This window comes from Microcebus murinus, chromosome 19 (genome assembly GCF_040939455.1).
Source record: "Microcebus murinus isolate Inina chromosome 19, M.murinus_Inina_mat1.0, whole genome shotgun sequence".
In the NCBI taxonomy this organism is placed as follows: domain Eukaryota; kingdom Metazoa; phylum Chordata; class Mammalia; order Primates; family Cheirogaleidae; genus Microcebus; species Microcebus murinus.
This window is the reverse complement of record NC_134122.1, coordinates 25,584,316-25,603,965: the sequence shown is the minus strand read 5'-3', so window position 1 is coordinate 25,603,965 and position 19,650 is coordinate 25,584,316. Positions and strand designations below refer to the sequence as shown.

Genomic DNA, 19,650 nt, shown 5'->3' with positions numbered 1-19,650 from the left:
ATTGAGATTTTGGTGGGGATTACATTGAATTTATATTGCTTCGTGTAGTATGGACATCTTAATGATAACCAGTCTTTCAACCCATGAACATAGAATGTGTTTCTATTTATTTACATGTTCTGTAATTCCTTTCAGTAATGTTTTATATAATAGTTTTCATTGTACAAGTCTTTCACGTCTTTGGTTAATTCCTAAGTATTTTATTCTTTTTTGATGCCATTATAAGTGGAATTGTTTTTGTAATTTCCTTTTCAGATTTTTCAGTGTGAGAGTATCAAAATGCAACTGATTTTTTTGTGTTGACTTTGTATCTTGCTACTGTGCTAAATTCACTTATTGGCTCTAACAGTTTTTTTGTGGAATCTGCAGGATTTTCTACATATAAGAGTATATCATCTGTAAACAGAGATAATTTTTATTTCTTCCTTTCCAATTTGGATGCTTATTTCTTTTGTTTTCCGAATTTCTCTGGCTAAGACTTCCAGTACTATATTAAATAGAAATGGCAAAAACTGGCATCCTAGTCTTGTTCTTCATCTCAGAGGAAAAGCTTTTAATCCTTTACTGTTGAGCATGATGTTCACTGTGGGTTTTTTGTATATGGTTTTTATTATGTTGAGGTGGTTTCCTTCTATTCCTGGTTTGTTGAGTGTTTTTTATCATGAAAAGGTGTTTGATTTTGTCGTATACTTTGACAATAATTAAGATGATTATGTATGTTTTCTTTCTTTATTCTGTTAATTTGGTGTATTACTTTGATTGACATTTATATGTTGAATTTTCCTTGGATTCCTGGAATAACTCCTTTTGGTCATGGAGTTTAATTCTTCTAATATGCTGCTGAATTTGATTTGCTAGTATCTTGTTGAGGATTTTTACATCAGTGTTGATAAGGAACATTGGTCTGTAGTTTTATTCTAGTGTCCTTATCTGGCTTTGGTATTAGGATAATATTGGTCTCATACTATGAGTTAGGAAGTATTTCTAATTCTTCAATTTTTTGAAAAAGTTTCAGAAAAATTGGTGTTAGTTAGCTCTTCTCTAAATGTTTGGTAGAAGCCGTGAGTGAAATCATCAGGTACAGGGCTTTTCTTTGTTGAGCAATTATTGATTACTGTATTCAGTCTCCTTACTAGTTAGATCTACTCAGTTAGGTCTATTCACATTTTCTATTTCTTTATGATTTATTCTTGGGAGGTTTTGTGTTTCTAGGAATTTGTTCATTTCATCTAGGTTGTTTAGTTTGTTGGTGTACAATTGTTACAGTATTCTCTTAAAATCCTCTTTATTTATGTAGAATTGATGGTAATATCCCCATTCTCATTTTTTTTTTTTTTTTGAGACAGAGTCTCGCTTTGTTGCCTAGGCTAGAGTGAGTGCCATGGCATCAGCCTAGCTCACAGCAACCTCAAACTCCTGGGCTCAAGCAATCCTCCTGCCTCAGCTTCCTGAGTAGCTGGGACTACAGGCACGAGCCACCATGCCCGGCTGATTTTTATATTATATATATTAGTTGGCCAATTAATTTCTTTCTATTTTTATGGTAGAGACGGGGTCTCACTCAGGCTGGTTTTGAACTCCTGACCTTGAGCAATCCGCCCGCCTCGGCCTCCCAGAGTGCTAGGATTACAGGCGTGAGCCACCGCACCCGGCCCCATTCTCATTTTTGATTTTAGTAATTTGAGTCTTCTCTCTCTTTTCTTAGTTCATTTAGGTAGAGGTTTGTCAATTTTGTTGATCTCTCCAAAAACTCAACTTTTGGTTTCATTGATTTTTCTCTCTTCTCTATTTCATTAATCTCTACTCTAATCTTTATTATTAAATATTTCCTTCCTACTGCTAGATTTGGATTTAGGTTCTTTTTCTTCTATCTATTAAATAGTTCCTTAAGATGTCAAGTTAGATTGTGGATTTTGAGATCTTTTTGGTTTTTTAATGTGTTTATTTATAGCTATAGATTTCCACCTTAGCTCTGCTTTTGCTACATCCTATAAGTTTTTGTATGTTGTGTTTTTGTTCTCATTTGTCTCCTAGTATATCCTAATTTCCCTTGTAATTTCTTCTTTTTTCCGTTGTTTAAAAGCGTGTTATTTAATTTTCACAAATTTGTGAATTTTCCAACTTTACTTCTGTTACTGATTTCTAACTTCATTTGTTGTGGTCAGAGAAGATACTTTATATGATATGTATCTTTGTACACCTGTTGAAACTTAATTTGTGGCTTAACATATAGTCTATCCTAGAAAATGTCCTGTGTGTGTTTGAGAAGAACTTGCATCCTATGTGGTGTTTTCCAAGTGTGGTTTGGTGTCTGATGCTAATTTGGGGAAATTCTCAGTAATTATTATTTCAGATATGTCTTTTGATCCTTTCTTTCTGTTCTAGTATTTCCATTATACTTACTTTACATCTTTTATAGTTGTCCCATAGCTCTTGGATAATCTGTTCTGATTTCTTTAGTCATTGTATGTGAGGTTTGTCTATTCACATATCCTCAAGCTGAGAGATTCTTTTCTTAAGTGGGGTTCAGTCTAAAATAAGTCCATCAAAGGCCTTCTTCATTTTTATAACATTTTCAATTTCTAGCATTTCTTTTTGGTTCTTTCTTAGAATGTCCATCTCTCTACTTACATTTCCAGTCTTTCTTGCATACTGTCTGTTTTGTCCATTAGAACACTTAGCATATTAATCATAGTTGTTTTAAATTTCTGGCTTGATAACATCCCTGCCATATCTGGTGCAATGCTTGCTATATCTCTTCAGTGTGTGTTTTTTGCCTTTTAGTATACCTTTTTTTCTTGGTAGCCAAACATGATATACTGCTATAAATAGGCCTCTTAGTAAGGTATAGGGGGAGGAGGAGCATTCTAAAATCCTATGAATAGGTCTTAGTCATTTAATGAGCCTGTGTGCCTGAACTGTGAACTACAGTGTTTCTCAGGCCCTCTCCCCCCACCAGGTGGGATAGGGTGGCTCGTAGGGGCTGGAATCGGGTATTTCCCTTCTGTCAGGTAGGTTAGGCTCTGATAAAACCCTGGCCAGTTAAGCTCTGGTTAAATAATTTCTCATGAGGGCAGACTTTGTTAAGAAATAAGCTCTGGCTGGGTGTGGTGGCTCATACCTGTAATCCTAGCACTCTGGGAGGCCAAGGTGGGTGGATCACTTGAGGTCAGGAGTTCAAGACCAGCCTGAGCAAGAGCAAGACTCCTGTCTCTACTAAAAATAGAAAGAAATTAGCAAGACAAATAAAATATATATATACACACACATATATATACATATATATATGTGTGTGTGTGTGTATATATATATACATATACATATACATATACATATACATATACATATACATATATATATTTAGCCGGGCATGGTGGCGATCTTCCTGCCTCAGCCTCCAGGGTAGCTAGGATAACATGCAGGCACCACTATGCCCAGATGATTTAAAAAATTTTTTATTTATATATTTTGGAGACAGGATCTTTCTCTCTCTCTAGCGCAGGCTAGAGTGCAGTGGTGTTAGCATAGCTCATTGCAACCTCAAACTTCTTGGGCTCAAGCAGTTCTCCTGCCTCAGCCTCCTGGGTAGCTGAGACTATAGGCATGCAGATGCCTGGCTAATTTTTCTGGTTTTTTTTTTGTTTTGTTTTTTTGTTTTTGTAGAGAACGGTGTCTTGCTCTTGCTTAGGATGGTTTTGAACTCCTGGCCTCAAGCAATCCTCCTGTCTTAGCCTCTCAAAGTGCTAGTATTATAGGTGTGAGAGAGATGGGGTCTCACTCACTTGTAGAGATGGGGTCTCACTCTTGCCCAGCCTGGTCTCAAACTCCTGGCCTCAAGTGATCTTCCTACCTTAGCCTTCTAAAGTGCTAGGACTATAGGTGTGAACCACTGAGCCAAGCATCCCTGGTCTCTTTTTGATGGAGTTTTGGTTTTATTGGAGGTGACATTAAAAAAATAAACAGATAATTGTAATCTTTTGTGGTGCCAAGCCTAATGAGGCTCCCTGGATACATCCTGTCACTGCCTGTGCCCCACACTCACGCTCTAGCCTTGTGGACTGACTTTGGCCCTGCTCCATTTCCTTCTCTGCATCTCCTTGAGTTCATCAGTCATGAGATAACTAGGGGGTCATCTTACCCAGGAAACCCTTCTTGTTCTTTGACACCCTCTGGGTCCATTGCCCTTCTTCCCTGTGCTCTCACAACACCTGTTCTATCCCTGTGGCTGCATTCTGTCCCATGTTTGGAAAACACCTATTTGTTTCTGTATGGACAGTCAGACTATTAACCCTCCAAGGTCCAGGTGCACACTGTGTTCATCTTCACACTTCCAGTTCCTCACCCCATGCCTCCCTCCTAGTAGGTGCTTATCAGATATTTGCGGCTGGAGGATCTTATTTGGGAATCAAACTTTTTTCTTACTAGATAACCACCTTGCTTAGACACAGAGCAGGGCCACCCAGGAGAATTGGGGTTTCCTTTCCCTTCTCAGAATGCTGTCTCAGACCATCCAAAGTGGAGTTTTTATTAGTACTTTCACCATCTTTCCCAGACGTAAGAGCCATTTGAATATCCTTTTTCGTGAAGCTCCTGTTCATTTCTGTTGCCCATGTTTCTGATTGTGTGTCTTTTTCTAATCAGTTTATGGGAGTTCTCTACGTCATCAGGAGAGGAATCCTTTGTCATGTATATGGCATTGGAGAAAACTTCTCCCAGTTCTGGCTTGCCTTTTTCACTTTCTTTTTATTGACTTGATGAATAGATATTCTTAATTTTAATGAGATCTAACTTAGTCTTTTTCTTTATGAGTGGTGCTTTTATGCATCCTGCTTATGAAATATTCTCCTACCTCAAGGTTCTGAAATATTTTTCTGTGTTTCTTATAGAAACTTTATTGTCTTACCATAAAAATTAAAGCTGGGATTATTGTTTCCTTCTCAGTGTCTGAGAAAAAGCTTTTAATATTTTATCATTATGTTGGCTGCTTTTCATATCAAGGAAGTTGCTTTTCATAGTTTGCTAAGAGATTCTATTATGAATGGGTATTAAATTATATCTGGTGCTTTTTCCTCCTTTTAAGATTATCATGGACCTTCTTTATTCTGTAAATAAGCCAAATTTTATTGAATAAAATTTCAAATATTAACCCAATCTTTTATTCCTAGAATCAATCTAATTTAGTCATGACATTTCCCTTATTTTATCACTGGATTTGATTTCCTAATATTTTGTTTAGAATTTTCACCACTGTTTTCGTGAGTGGCCTGTAATTTCCTTCTTGTAATTTCCTTTTTGGGTGGTAACAAGGTTGTGCTGGCTGGAGAGGTTAGAAAGTATTCCCCTTTTTTCTGTTCTCTGGACCAGTTTGAATGTTATTGGGTTCTTCTTTAAATGTTTAGAAGGATCTGCTGGTGTGAACTTTTAGGCCTTGAGTTGTCTTCATGGAAAGGCTTTAAGTTATGAACTCAGATAAATGGGTAGAAGAATAGATAATATACTCTTATCCAACTTACATTTTTAGAATTTCTAGTGATGTCACCCCTCATTCCTGATATTGGTAATTTGTTGTTAGTGCCTTCTCCTCTTCTTTTTCTCTCATCAGTATAGCTAGAAGTTTGAAAATTATATTGATATTTTCAAAAAACAAACTTTATATTCTATTAATTTTTATCTATTTTTCTGTTCTCTGTTTTATTTTCTATTCTCACCTTTCTTACTTTATTTCTGATAATTTGCTCTTTTTCTAGTTTAAGGTGAAAGGTGAGTATTGATTTTAAATCTTTCTTTTCTTATGTAGGCTTTTTAGTGCTATAAATTTCCCTGCACATATTACTTTAGCTGCATCCCACAAATTTTTATATGTTATGTTTTCATTTTTATTCAGTCAAAATGCTTTCTTTTGCTGGTATTTTTTTCCTTTGATACTTGGATTATTTAGGAGTATATTATCTAGTTTCTAAATACTTAGGAATTTTCCAGAAGTTTTTGATTATTGAATTTCTAATTTTTTATTGCTTTCAAATTATGTGGTCAGAGAGAATATTTCATATGATTTGAATCCTTTTATATTTATTTAGACTAGTTTTATGGTTCAGAACTATGCTGTTTCTTGGAGAATATCTCATGTGCAATTTAACAGAATGTGTATTCTGTTGTTGGGTGTAGTATTCTTTAATGGTCAGTTGAGGCCAGTTGGTTGAGAGTGTTGTTCAAGTCTTATAAATCCTTGATGATTTTCTGTGTACTTCTGTAAATTAGTGAGAGAGGGGATTTGCAGTCTTTAAGTATAATTGTAAATACAACCATTTTTGTTTTCAATTCTATTAGTTTTTGGTTCCTGTATCCTAAATATTAGGTTCATACACATTTAGCATATGCTAAATATTATGTCCACTTGCTGAATTGGCTCCTCTGCCCTTTTACCCTGCAGAGTTCTTGTTTTGAATTCTCCTCAGGCAGATAATATAGCCATTGTGGCTTTCTTTTGATTTATGTGTGCCTCATGTCTCTTTTATACCTTTTTAATTTTCTCTTTGTTTTTCTATTTAAAGTGGGTCTCTTGTAGATAGTATATAGTTGAGTCTTGGATTTTATTTTCTCTAATGATCTTTGCCCTGAATAGGAGTGCTTAAACCATTAATGTTATTTATAGGCTGGGCATGGGGCTCACGCCTGTAATCTTAGCACTCTAGGAGGCCGAGACAGGAGGATTGCTTGAGGTCAGGAGTTTGAAACCATCCTAAGCAAGAGTGAGATCCCATTCTCTACAAAAAATAGAAAAAAATGGCTGGTTGTGGTGGTTCATGCCTGTAGTCCCAGCTACTCAGGAGGCTGAGGCAAGAGGATCGCTTGAGCTCAGGAGTTTGAAGTTGCTGTGAGCTAGGCTGACGCCATGGCACTGTAGCCCAGGCGACAGAGCAATACTGTCTCAAAAAAAACCATTATTTATATTGTTTGGTTTAATGATTAGCATCTTACTATTTGTTTTCTATTTGTCTCATCTTTTTTTTTAAATTCTGTTTTTATTGTCTCATTTTGAATTGATAATATTTATAGCTTCATTTATTATCCACTATTGGATATTTAGTTATACCTTTTCATTCAGTAGTTTTTCCAGGGGTTACAATATACATATTTGATTTCTTACTCTTTCTTTAAATGATATTTTACTACTTCATATATAGAGCCTTAACAGTTTCATTTTTTCATTTCTTTCTTTTTGTATAATTGTTACCATGCCTTTAATTCATAGAATACATTGGTATTATTATTATTAGCTTTATGTTGTCAAATGTCTTTTAAAATTTTTGAAAATTAGAAAAAAAATCTCTTTTATATTTGCACATATGTTTAGCCATTTGGTGCTCTTCATTTCTTTGTGAAGATCCAATTTACATCTGATATCATTTTTCCTTCTGATTTTTTCAACATGTCCTGTAGTATAAGTCAGTGGCAATGAATTATCTAAGCTTTTGCTTGTCTGAAAAGTCTTTATTTTTTTTGAAATATATTTTTTGGTGAATATTATTGTAAATTCTAGGTTAGCAGGATTTATTTTTTCCTCAGCCAGTATGCTACTCTCCTGACATGTAGCCTTCATTTGTTTCTGTTGAGAAGTCTGCTGTCATTCTTGTCTTTGTTTCTTTGTCTGTAATAACCCTTATCTTCTTCTTTGGCCACATCTGAGATATTTCTCTTTGTCACTGATTTTCAAAAGCTTTATCATGCTGTATCTTAGTGTGGTTTTATTTATGTTTATTCTCCTTAGGGATCTTTGAACTTGAACTTGTTGAATTATAATTTTCACTAAATTTGGAGAACTTTTGGCCATACTTTCCTCAAATATTTTTTCTATTTCCATCTCCCTTCTTCTGGGTCATTAGTGATCCCTATCAGCTGCTTAATAATGTCCTCCCACAGGTCACTGATGGTCTGTTAATTTATTCTCATTTTTTTTTTTCTCCAGTGTGCTTTGAGTAGTTTCTATTGATGTGTCTTTTAGTTTACATTGTGTAGATCTTTTCCTTTTGAAATGTCTAATCTTCTGTTAATCCTTTTTTGTTTGTTTCAATATTCAATATTTCTAGAGGTATTTTTTACCTCTAGAAAATTTGAGCTTATATATCTTTCTTTTTTTCCTTATAATCTTCATGTTTTTCTCTATTTCCTTGAGCATGTGGCTAGCTATATGTGGTTATTTAAGTTTATATTTAAATTAACTGAAAGCAAATAAAAATTAAAATTAAAAATTCATTTCCTCAGTTATACTTTCCACATTTCAAGTGCTCAGTAGCTAGATATGGCTGATAGCTTCCTACTGGTTCTCTTAAAGAACTTTTCCATCATAGTAGAAGGCCCGCTGGACAGCACTGTAATCCAGAGCATTCCTTCCAAAATGCATAGCTGTCCATGGGCCTCAGTGATGGCTTGCACATTTTTGTTGGCTTCTCATTATCCTCAGTCATCACACTTACTTCCTACCTCCTAGAGAGGCACAAGATACTTCAGTGACATATAGAAATAAAATAATAGGTTGCTACACCTACCTTTTAACCAGAAAAAAGGGGGATACATTAAGCCAGTGGTCCCCATCCTTTTTAGCACCAGGGACTGGTTCCATGAAAGACAATTTTTCCATAAATAGGGGTGAGGGGAAGTGAAGCTCAGGCAGTGATGTAAGTGATGGGGAGCAGCTATAAATACAGATGAAGCTTTGTTCCCTTGCCTGCCGCTCACCACCTGCTGTGTGGCCCACATAGTTCCTAAGTTTCATGGAAGACAATTTTCTACAGATGGGATTGGGGGGTGGGTGTGGAGCTCAGGTGGTGATGCGCAGCCCAGTTCCTAACAGGCCATGGACCAGTACCAGGCTGCAGCCCGGGGATTGGGTGCTGCAGCATTAAGCTTATCATTATAGTGTGGATTGGCAGGATTGATATATTATTTATTTAAAAATAAACAAATTGAGAGTGCTCAAAACTTTATTGCTAGGGTGGTGATGAAGTATTTTGGAGACCAGTAAACTATGGGAGTAAATTTAGATTACTTCATAATCTATCCCTAAATACCTTTGCAGCTCTTTATCATCCTACAGACCTCAGCCGTTCTTGTATCACATTGCTGTGTGTTTTTCATGCCTCTTTGACTTTGTGTATATGATTATGCCACATTAATGAAGATCTATTCTCAGGCTGGGCTTCATTGAATAGCATAAAATAGAACCGTATTTTCTACCATTATTTAACACTGATTGTAAATGATTCTAGTATAACTCTTACAATACTCTGGTACAGGATAAATGTTCATAAATATAATGTTTCCTTGCTAACATTTAAACTCCTAAAAGGCAGAAAAGAAGGATTTATTTAGGTTAATATTCCTGGAAAGCCATGACAGTTTAAGACACATGATAGGAGCTTTTTTTAAAAAAAATTAATAAGGTAATACACTGTTTCTATCATGCTATCTCTTTATTCCACAAAGTAAAACACAAAACAAGGTAAGGGAATAATTACAAGCTACATAGTATTTTATGGTAAGTTCTCAAAATAAATTTGCTAAGAATATCCCACATATCTTTTTCATGCCATCCAATACTGATCATGTTGGATTGAACAGACATGTACTGTTCAGGGATCTGTGTCATTCAAGGATGTAACTGTGAACTTCACCCGAGACGAATGGCTACGACTGAATGGTACTCAAAAGACCCTGTACCGTGATGTGATGCTGGAGAATTACAGTCACCTGGTCTCCATAGGTGAGAATTTTTCTCTATGTTATGCCTAACAGCATGTTTCTTTTCTTAGTTCGTAGCTGCCAGAATTTACGGGCCCTTTGTGGAGTTTAATAATATTCATATGTACATTTATTTTTTGTTGTTGTTGAGACAGAATCTCGCTCTGCTGCCCGGGCTAGAGTGCCGTGGCGTCAGCCTAGCTTACAGCAACCTCTAACTCCTGGGCTCAGGCTATCCTCCTGCCTCAACCTCCTGAGTAGCTGGGACTACAGGCACCTGCCACCGTGCCTGGCTAATTTTTTCTATATATTTTAAGTTGTCCAGCTAATTTCTTTCTATTTTTAGTAGGGACAGGGTCTCGCTCTTGCTCAGGCTGGTCTCGAACTCCTGAGCTCAAAAGATCCACCCGCCTCGGTCTCCCAAAGTGCTGTGAGCCACTGTGCCCGGCCTCATGTGTACATTTCCAGGGACAATGATGATTGTTCCATTTTAGCCATAGAAAGAATGTGTTCTCACCTCCCTACTGAGAGGTTCAGATGGGCACCTTTATTGTGGGACTCCTGAGGCAGCACTTTCCTGTCCTTCAGGAGCCCTAGTATCCAGGCAGTGCATCAGAAGTCTCACCCTGTATCTTGTTCACAGGATATTACATCGCCAAACCTGATGTGATTTTCAAGTTGGAGCAAGGAGAAGAGCCATGGACATTAGATGGAGAATGCCCAGGCCAGGGTTATCCACGTGAGTAGGTTATCACCAGGCTAGAAACAAGCCAGTGGAAATGAGGTCCCAGGTGGGTTGGTTCAGGGGTTGGAACCTTTGGACTATGTCTCAGATAACCTGAATTACTCCTTTATCTATCATTCATAAATACAAATGCTTAACTTATAGGGAAGTTTACCATTCTTATACCTAAAATCTAATCTCTCCCTGCCTCATCTTGTACCTTTTTTCTTTGTTTCTCTAGTATTCATTTTCCCTCCATTTTCATGGACTCTTTCTTTTTTATCCCCTTCCTCATATTAATTCATTAAAATATTTATTCTGAAGATACTCATTTTAGGCCTACTCTGTAGCCCTCATGTTCTTCTTTTTGGGGATATGCTGAATAAAATGTCAGGTGGTAATAAGAACAATGAAGAAAATTAAAGCAGGCTAAAAGGAGATAGAGAATGGGTTCTGCTCTTTTAAAATGTGGTCAAAGAATGCCTGTTTGATGAGATTTAGATTAGAGCAGATAGTTGAATGAAGTAAGTGTGTGAGTTGTGTGGCTTCTGGGAGTTCCAGGCAGAAGGAACAGTCAGGCCAAGTCTTTGGGGCAGGAGTCTGTCTGAAGTGTTCTGAGACTAGCAGGGAAGCCAGTGTGGCTGCAGGGAAGTATCCTGATGGGAAGCTGGTGGGAGGTGACATCAGAGAGATAACCAAAGTCAGATGATGTCCAGTCTTACAGGTCATGGTAAAGACTTTGACTTTAATATGGGTGAGATGGGTAGCTATTAATGGATTTCAGCAAAAGAGTATGTTTAAAGAGAATTTATCTGGCTACGGTACAGAGAAAATTGGAGATGAAGCAAGGATGGTGACAAATGTAGAAACAGAAAGACAGTGTGAAATGACGGCGACCCCCAAATACCACTGAAATAACCTTTTTAAAAGGCAAAGTTGAATTCATTGCTCACCCTGACAATCTTAGTAGCATCTTGGAAGAGAGTGAACAAAGTCAAATTATTGTTGTGATTTGAGTGTATAATTTAAGGTATGTTTTTAATGCAGAAGCTTGATTACTGTTACTATTGAGTAAGGATCATGAGAGAGGGGTTAGGATTTGTGGACATGCTGAGGATTGAATAGTCCTGCAGAATATATAGCTGATTATCTATGGGAAAGTTGGGCAGGCTGTTTAACATATTGACTTCCACACTAGAAAATTTTTTTTTTACCTGGGCCCACAGTGTTTTATTAAAACAAAATGATCCTTTCTAATTTGTTATTTTTTATTTTCTGTGTGTGAGGTATATGCTATGCAATCCATGTTTTTAGAATTAAGTTGTCAATATTAATTGTAACAATAAGAACATCAACAAGTAAGATTTTCATGAGCCAAATGTAGAGTTTTGCTTTCTGAGGCCCTGGGCTCAAAACTAGCCTGAGTTAAATACAACTCACATGGCAGTCAATGGGTTAAAAGAGTTTTGGGGAATCTCCAAAATGAACAGCAAAGTTGTTTGCAAGTGTTATCTTTCTGGGCAGGAGTTTCCTGGAATAATAAAGTCATGTTAATGAAGACAGTGGAATAGGAGTCACGTTGATAGAGATAGTTAGCTGTGTGGGTGCTGATGGATTCAGCTCTCACAATTAGGAGATGTTTGTAGTGGTTCAAATGAGAAATGATAGAGGCTTAGACTTTGAGGTAGTGGAGGTGATGAAATGTGGCTGAATGTTTTGAGAGTAGAGCCAGTAGCATTGCTGTGGAATTAGTTGTGGAGGATGAGAGAGAGAGCAGAGTTAGGGATAAACCTCAGTTTTGTCTGAGCAACATGATGATGGGGGAGAGGATGTGTATACTGGGATGGAAAAACTGCACAGAAGCAGAGTGTGTGGGGAAATATTTTAAAGAGGTTACTTTAAGAAATGTCAATATCAAAGTGATTATTAGTTATTCAAGTTTAGATATTGATTAGGTACTTGGATATACATTATTAAAATTTGGAGTCTGGGAAAAGACAGGAGTATGTATATAAATTTGAAAATCATCATTAAAAGATGATATGCACAGTCATGAGAGTGCCTTGGGGGAATGGATGTAGATAGTAGATGAGAGAAGGCTGAGACCGGACCTTACAACACTTAATAGTACTGTGCAGGAGGTAGGAGGAAGCCAAGAGATTATGATATCCTGTCAGCCAAGTAAAGGTGCTTTTCAAGAAGGAAAGAAGGAATTTCTGGTTTGAATATCGACGTATGAAGTCAGCATTTCCCCATTCTCTTCCTGTAAGTAATCCAAAATCATCTGGAATACTGACACAAGTTATGGACTCTAATTTCCTACAAATCTGAGTAATGATTAAAACCTGAAACTATCAAGTAAGTAGAAGAACTCTTGAAAGCAATAAAAAAATCAACCTAGCATGCTTGCATTTACGAGAGAGAGAGAGAGAGAATGAGAGAATTCTAGGGCAGCTCTACCCAGAAGAAAATGTAAGGGACTTCTAAAATATAAATATAATAATATAATAATAATATCAGTTAAAATGATAAAAATGAAATAAATTTAAATGTTCAAGAATTCAGAGAATATTCACATAAACCCGTTTCAAAGAAGATGAACTTCAATTAAGAGATAGTAAAATATAATTCAACGGGAGATAATGTGTGAGTCTTGAATTTAACTGAAAACTAAATCCTAAACTAATGTGGGTATTGAGTCTCAGGACAGAGTGTGAATATTGTAGACTTGGACTGTCTATGTAAAAAAACGTAAAAAAACATTTGAATAAAAATGGGAAGAAGAAGGGGGAAACTGGTGGGAAAAAAGTTATATATGCTGGGTTTCTCATTTTTAATAGTGGAGGTTGCATCAAAGTATAACATTTAAAGCCAACCAATCAAGTATATATCATCATCCCATATAACCACTAACAAATGAATTAAAATTGGGTAAGATATAGAAGAATGGAGAGAAATATAGTATTTCTTTATTGTTCATAGTAAGGAATCACTGAGAACTATCTAAAGAAATAGATAACTGAGAGTATTGTAAAAAGTTTATAATTTTAAAAGTAACAAGTAAAATGGATATATAATTGGTTTTGTTACCAGAAGCAGCACACATTAAATAAAGCAATGTAAACAGTGAAAAAGCTCTCTATATAATATAAACAGCATAACATAAAAATGTGAGCTGAGATCAAATATATTTGCTTGAAATAGTAAATATAAACATACTGAGCTTACCAATTAAAATAAATGCTACTTTTGGCACTGGCCAAGATGGAGTAAAGTAAATATAGCCTGTCTTTCCCACTTATTACAACTAAAACTCCTGGTAATACAAAAATCAGCTACTTGAGGACTCTGAAAATCAAACAATAGCAAGCAAATTGGGAAGGGAGTCAAAAATTGAAGAAAGGATTCACATGGCTGTGAATTTCCTATTTCTATTCTTTTGCTTATCTCCTGTCTTTGGCCCCAGCATGACCCCAGTACAGAACTGCACACATAGCAAGGCAGCAAAAACTCCAAGAGAAGCCCTCTCTTTCTGAACACATATTGGGAAAAGGGACCCATGAAGCTGGAGTATATGGGGGGATACCCATGTTTTCCTCTCTTTCCTTTTCTAGTCCTGCCCTAATGGTGGCCCCAGTTATGGGGCTGTGCTGTAGCATGTGGTAGTAGGTACATGGGCAGCTAAGACTATGTGGACAACTTTGTCATTCTTGCCAGAGAAAACAGGAAAAGGGGAACCTATGGACCGAAGAATGTGGGGGAAGGTTTATATAGGTTTGTTTTTTTCCTACTCTCTTTTCTCTTGCTGCTTCCTCTCTTGCTCTAAGGTGGCCCTACCTTAATGGAATTGTGGCTAAAATTCTGAGAAAAACCCCTCCTTTGGCCAGAGACCCAGGAAAGTTGCCTTTGGGAGTTGAATAGTGTTGTGGAGAATCCCAGAGAAGGAAGAGCTAGAAAAGAATCACCTGAATTGTGATGAGTCTGGTATAAGTGTGAGAGGCTCACTCTGGGCCTGCATGTATGGGCTAGACCCAAAGCAGCATAGCAAAGGCTTTGAGAACTCAGTAGCAACAAAAAACCATTGCCCACACCCCAGACTACCACTCAAGTGACTCCTGTTCAGGTCAGACACAATACAGGGTAACAGAGTCTTTGAAAACTGAACTGATATTGGAACTGGTGACCATTATAGGGAAGACAGAACATGTGATCTGAACCAAAGTGAGTTAGTGAATGTGGAGATAGATGAACAGAAATCACTCAGTCTGAAGAGAGAGAAAAAAGAAAGAGCAGTAACAAAATTCAAGGACCTGTGAGATAATACCAAAAGGTCTCATATGCACGTCATTGGAATTCCAGAGGAGGGTGTATTCATTTCATACGGCTGCCATAACAAGGACTGGGGACTTCAACAACAGAAATTTATTTTCTCCACTTCTGGGGGGTGGACCAAGTCCCAGAGCAAGGTGTGGGCAGGGTTGGTTTCTCCCAAGACCTCTCTTTTTAACTTGTAGGTGATCATTTTCATCTTCATCTTCAGTGGTCTTATCTCTATGCATGTCTATGTCTTAATTTTTCTCTTCTTGTAAAAACACTAGTCATATTGGATTAGGGCCCAACCTAGTGACCTCATTTAACCTTAATTGCTTCATCAAAAACCCTATATCCAAATATAGTCACCTTCTGAGGTCCTAGATGGCTTAGGACTTTAACATATGAATTTTATGGGACACATTCATCCCATAACAGAGGGAAAATAGAGCTTAGTGGGGAAAAAAATTGAAACAATAATGGTCAAAAACTTTTTAAACATTTGATGAAAGACACAACATTTACAGATTCAAGATGCTTGTTCTTGAATAACAAACAAGATAAGTGTAATAAAGTTGCTCATGTAACTTGTAAAAAAGTTGCTCACGTAACTTAAAATATTTACAGAAATATTATTTTCTGTCCTTTACAGAAAGTTTGCTGACCTCTGATCAGTACTATTTTTTATGAACATGAATGCCAAAATCACAAATAGAATATTAGCACATACAATCCACAGCATGTTAAAAGCACACCATATTAAAACATTAGGGAATAAGATTTTTCTCTTTAGTTACTCAAAAGGCATAAAACAGTAAAATAGAATTAGATGAAAAAAAGTCTTCCAATCCCATTTATGCGTAAAGAGGAAATTCTAGATATAAGTAAGTCACTACAATAAGGGTGTCCACTAATATTACCATTATTTAAAATTTTGAATGAATTACAAAATATAATCAAGGCTGGGTGTGGAGGCTGGTGTGTGTAATCCTAGCACTCTGGGAGGCCAAGGCGGGAGGATCACTTGAGCCCAGGAGTTTGAGACCAGCCTGAGCAAGAGTGAGATCCCATCTTTACAAAAAATAGAAAAATTAGCTGGGCATGGTAGTATATGCCTGTAGTCCCAGCTACTTGGGAGGATGAGGCAGGAGAATTTCTTGAGCCCAGGAGTTTGAGGTTGCAGTGAACTATGATCATGCCACTGTACTCTAACTGGACAAGACAGCAAGACCCGGTTTCAATTAAAAAAAAAAAAAAAGAAGGGAGGGAGGGAGGAAAGGAAGGAAAATAGGAAGGAAGGAAGGAAAGAGAAAATGTAATAATTGTGAAATAAATTATTTGTATTACAGTTGGAAAGGAAGAGATAAAATCATTATTGGGAGACAGTGTGATCGTATATCTGGCCAACTCAGTTGGAACACAATCAGTTGAAAGATAAGAAAGATGAATTGATCTCACTTAAAAGAGTAACAAAAATTTAAAAATAACTAGGAACAAATGTATTATATATATGTAAAATTTTAAAACAAAATTGTATCATATTCCTAGATAGGAAGTCACTAAATGATAGTAAGACTCAGGAACTAAAGATATCATTTCTCTTAAGTGAATCTGTATACATGCCAATAACACATCTCAAATAACATTTCCTAGAATATCCTGCAGGATGCACAGAAAACTGATATGACTGCTTGCTTCTGAGAAAGGAGCTGGGTGGCTGTTAAACATTGCCCAGAGGGAGCTTTTTTTTTTTTTTTTTTTTGAGACAGAGTCTCGCTTTGTTGCCCAGGCTAGAGTGAGTGCCGTGGCGTCAGCCTAGCTCACAGCAACCTCAAACTCCTGGGCTCGAGTGATCCTTCTGCCTCAGCCTCCCGGGTAGCTGGGACTACAGGCATGCGCCACCATGCCCGGCTAATTTTTTATATATATATCAGTTGGCCAATTAATTTCTTTCTATTTATAGTAGAGACGGGGTCTCGCTCTTGCTCAGGCTGGTTTTGAACTCCTGACCTTGAGCAATCCGCCCGCCTCGGCCTCCCAAGAGCTAGGATTACAGGCGTGAGCCACAGCGCCCGGCCTTAGAGGGAGCTTTTTCAATGTGCTTTTTTTATATCTTTAGAAATTTGAGCCTTGGGAATATATTATTCAAAAAATGTTACATGGCACTGAGAGATTAAGATGAAGACTAAGAAATGTTGAATTTGGTGTTAGTTGTGATCTTAACAAGAAAAGTTTTTGGAGAATGGCATGGTAAAACATGATAAGTGGAGGTTCAAACAAGAATGGGGATTCCTTCTCGCCTACATCATGTGCTGGAAAGAAAAAGAAAAAAAAAAGGAATGGGAATTTCTGCTTCCAGCAGGATGGTAAGCTGGATACTCTGAAGGGCCCTGTAATTATGATAGGATTAGAATCCAAATAAATTATAACAAGAAGTTTAATACATTTCTGGGTTTTCTAAAACAAGGGAAATCTACAGTGTCCAAGAGACAAAACCAAATGAAACTCTAATAATGAGCTGAAACTAGAGAAGGGTCATTTGGCAGAACACAGACATAAAATTGAGGTTGTCCAGAAGGCAAATGCTGATTATCAGTACTTTGGGGCCAAGCAGATGGGAAAGTGCAAGCTGAGACTTCTAGATTGAGTGAATCTAGAATGAATCCCTAGTCATAGTGTTAGTTTTTTCCTGGCTTCCAGGAGATAGGAAAAAAATCATCTTTCAAGGAAAGGATTTCCACTTTAGACATAGGGATTACCACAGATTAAGGACTCCAAAAATAGGATCTCAAAACAAAAAATTAGCAAGCCCAAATGAACAAGTCATTTGTGAGAATCAATAGGACAATTAATTAAAACATGAAGGACTTCAGATTTTGTATACAGGAGTAAAGTTAAAAAATAACCCGAAGATTACAGAAGGCTAAGAAGAATTAGGTTGTAGGGGAGTTTGCCCTCTTAAATGCCAATACTTGTTATACTGCTATATAAGTAATGAAGAGTGTGATATTGATATAAAAATAAATGGGATGGAAATAGCCCAGAATCAGCTTCATATGTAAGTGGAAATCAGATATATGAGAGAAACTAACAAAGGTGAGATTACCCAATAAGCAGTGTTGATAAAATTAATTATCCATATGGGGGAAAACATTTCTGCCTTTTACCATTATTCAGAAATCCATTTAAAAGTCAAAACTATAAAACCTTTAGAAAAAGGTATAGTGGAATATGTTTAAAACTGTAATATCTGTGATCTTGAGGTAGGAAAAAATTTCCCAAATAGACAAGTAAAAACTATTTTTTACTTTTTGAATAGTGAAATACCATTTTATAGTCTCACACTTGGAAAAAAAAATTACAATTCCAGTGTCTATCACGTGATCTTTCTTCTGCAAAGAGTCCTCAAGCCTCTCTGTATAATATTTTCTCCAGTGCCTTGTCCATTCTTAAGATTTAATTTTTTTTTTTGCTTTACCTAATACTTTGAAAAATGCCACCTTCTCTATCTTGGTCTCATCTGCAGTCTGCTCTCCATTTTACCTGAGGTGTTTTAGTCCTTCATTGTAAAAATGGCAAACAACAACCAACATCAACTCTACCAACTTAGATATCGTCTCACATTTCTTATTTCTAGTTAATTAGTTTCTACCATGTATCTTCTATATCTGCCAACCATGAAAATCATCCATTTGTTATACTGATCTCTTGTTTTTTATTCCCTTTTGAAAACTCTCACATCTTTTATTTTCCAGTGATGTCACTCAAAATCAGAACCTTATTCTCTCATGACTTATTTGATTACTAATTCTAAGTATATATATTTAAACCTAAAATATGTTTTGTTTTGTCATTAGCCTTATGTAAACATTGGGCTGCCCTCTATTAAGACACCTCTTCTTAAAATGAATACCACACCAATCCATATTGATCCATTTGTTGTTTCACAAAAGTCTTAAGTTCCATTTGATCTGGCTTCCTAAATATTATTTCCATGTCTTCCCAACATCTGTTCCTCTTCTTGAGATTTGTCTGTTCAGATCCTGTTAAGACTAGGGCTTAGGACTGTGCCTGGGATGTATTTAATATTTGCAGTGCTTGTTTTTAATATTTGCAATGCTCAAACATAATTTATGTTTGAGCTAAACTTTTCACCTGTGTTTTGAAGTGCTTCATAATTACTCTAGTCAACATTAATCTCTCCTTGGAATTCCCATTTCACTTGGTGGTTGAACTAAAAGAAACTTAGACTTAATCATATACTGTGACACCTGATGATTTTCCCCACCTAAAGGGTCTCCTTTTTACTCTTCTTTTCCTATGTAATATATAATTGATATGTTCATCTATTATACTCATAGATATGTTTATTAAGAAAGCACTTCACCAGTACATATGTCTACTTCACATCCCTCTAGATTCTGATTCATAGGGTATATAGATTGACATGGGACCATGACAGACTATACCCTGTATTTTGAATCAAAGTTTCCAAGTAATTCAGATGCATACTGCTTATTGAGGGCCACCAACTATATAGGTACTCAGAGAAGTTCAAAGGCAATTGGGAATATATTAGCACCTGCTAGGAGCATAGGTTGTTGTTGGGAGAGGTAAACAAAAGTGTATGATACATTTTGAAATTCTGTATTTATCAAGTCCTATTTAGATAAAATTAATACTTTTCAAAGTTGTGTTAATGAAAAGTATACATAATGACTACATTTGGGTTTTTAAGAAAATGTAGTTTAAGGGACATAATGTGGAAAAGTGTGTGTGTGTGAGAGAGAGAGACAGAAAGAGAGAGAGGGAGGGAATGCAAAATGGGGAGAGGGAGAGAGGTGCATTTCTTGGAGGATATCTGAGTAGTTAGTAGA

The 19,650-nt window shown here is 36.5% G+C and overlaps 1 protein-coding gene across 2 annotated transcripts in view; it reads left to right on the top strand.

Moving 5' to 3' along the window:
* Positions 1-19,650, top strand: part of LOC105868241 (uncharacterized) — a 55,354-nt gene that overhangs the window by 9,675 nt on the left and 26,029 nt on the right. For both annotated transcript variants that reach the window (XM_012758844.3, XM_012758842.3), the window contains exons 3-4: positions 9,619-9,760; positions 10,382-10,477. In XM_012758844.3, the coding sequence (XP_012614298.2) occupies positions 9,619-9,760; positions 10,382-10,477 (238 nt within the window). The remainder of the gene's footprint in view (positions 1-9,618; positions 9,761-10,381; positions 10,478-19,650) is intronic.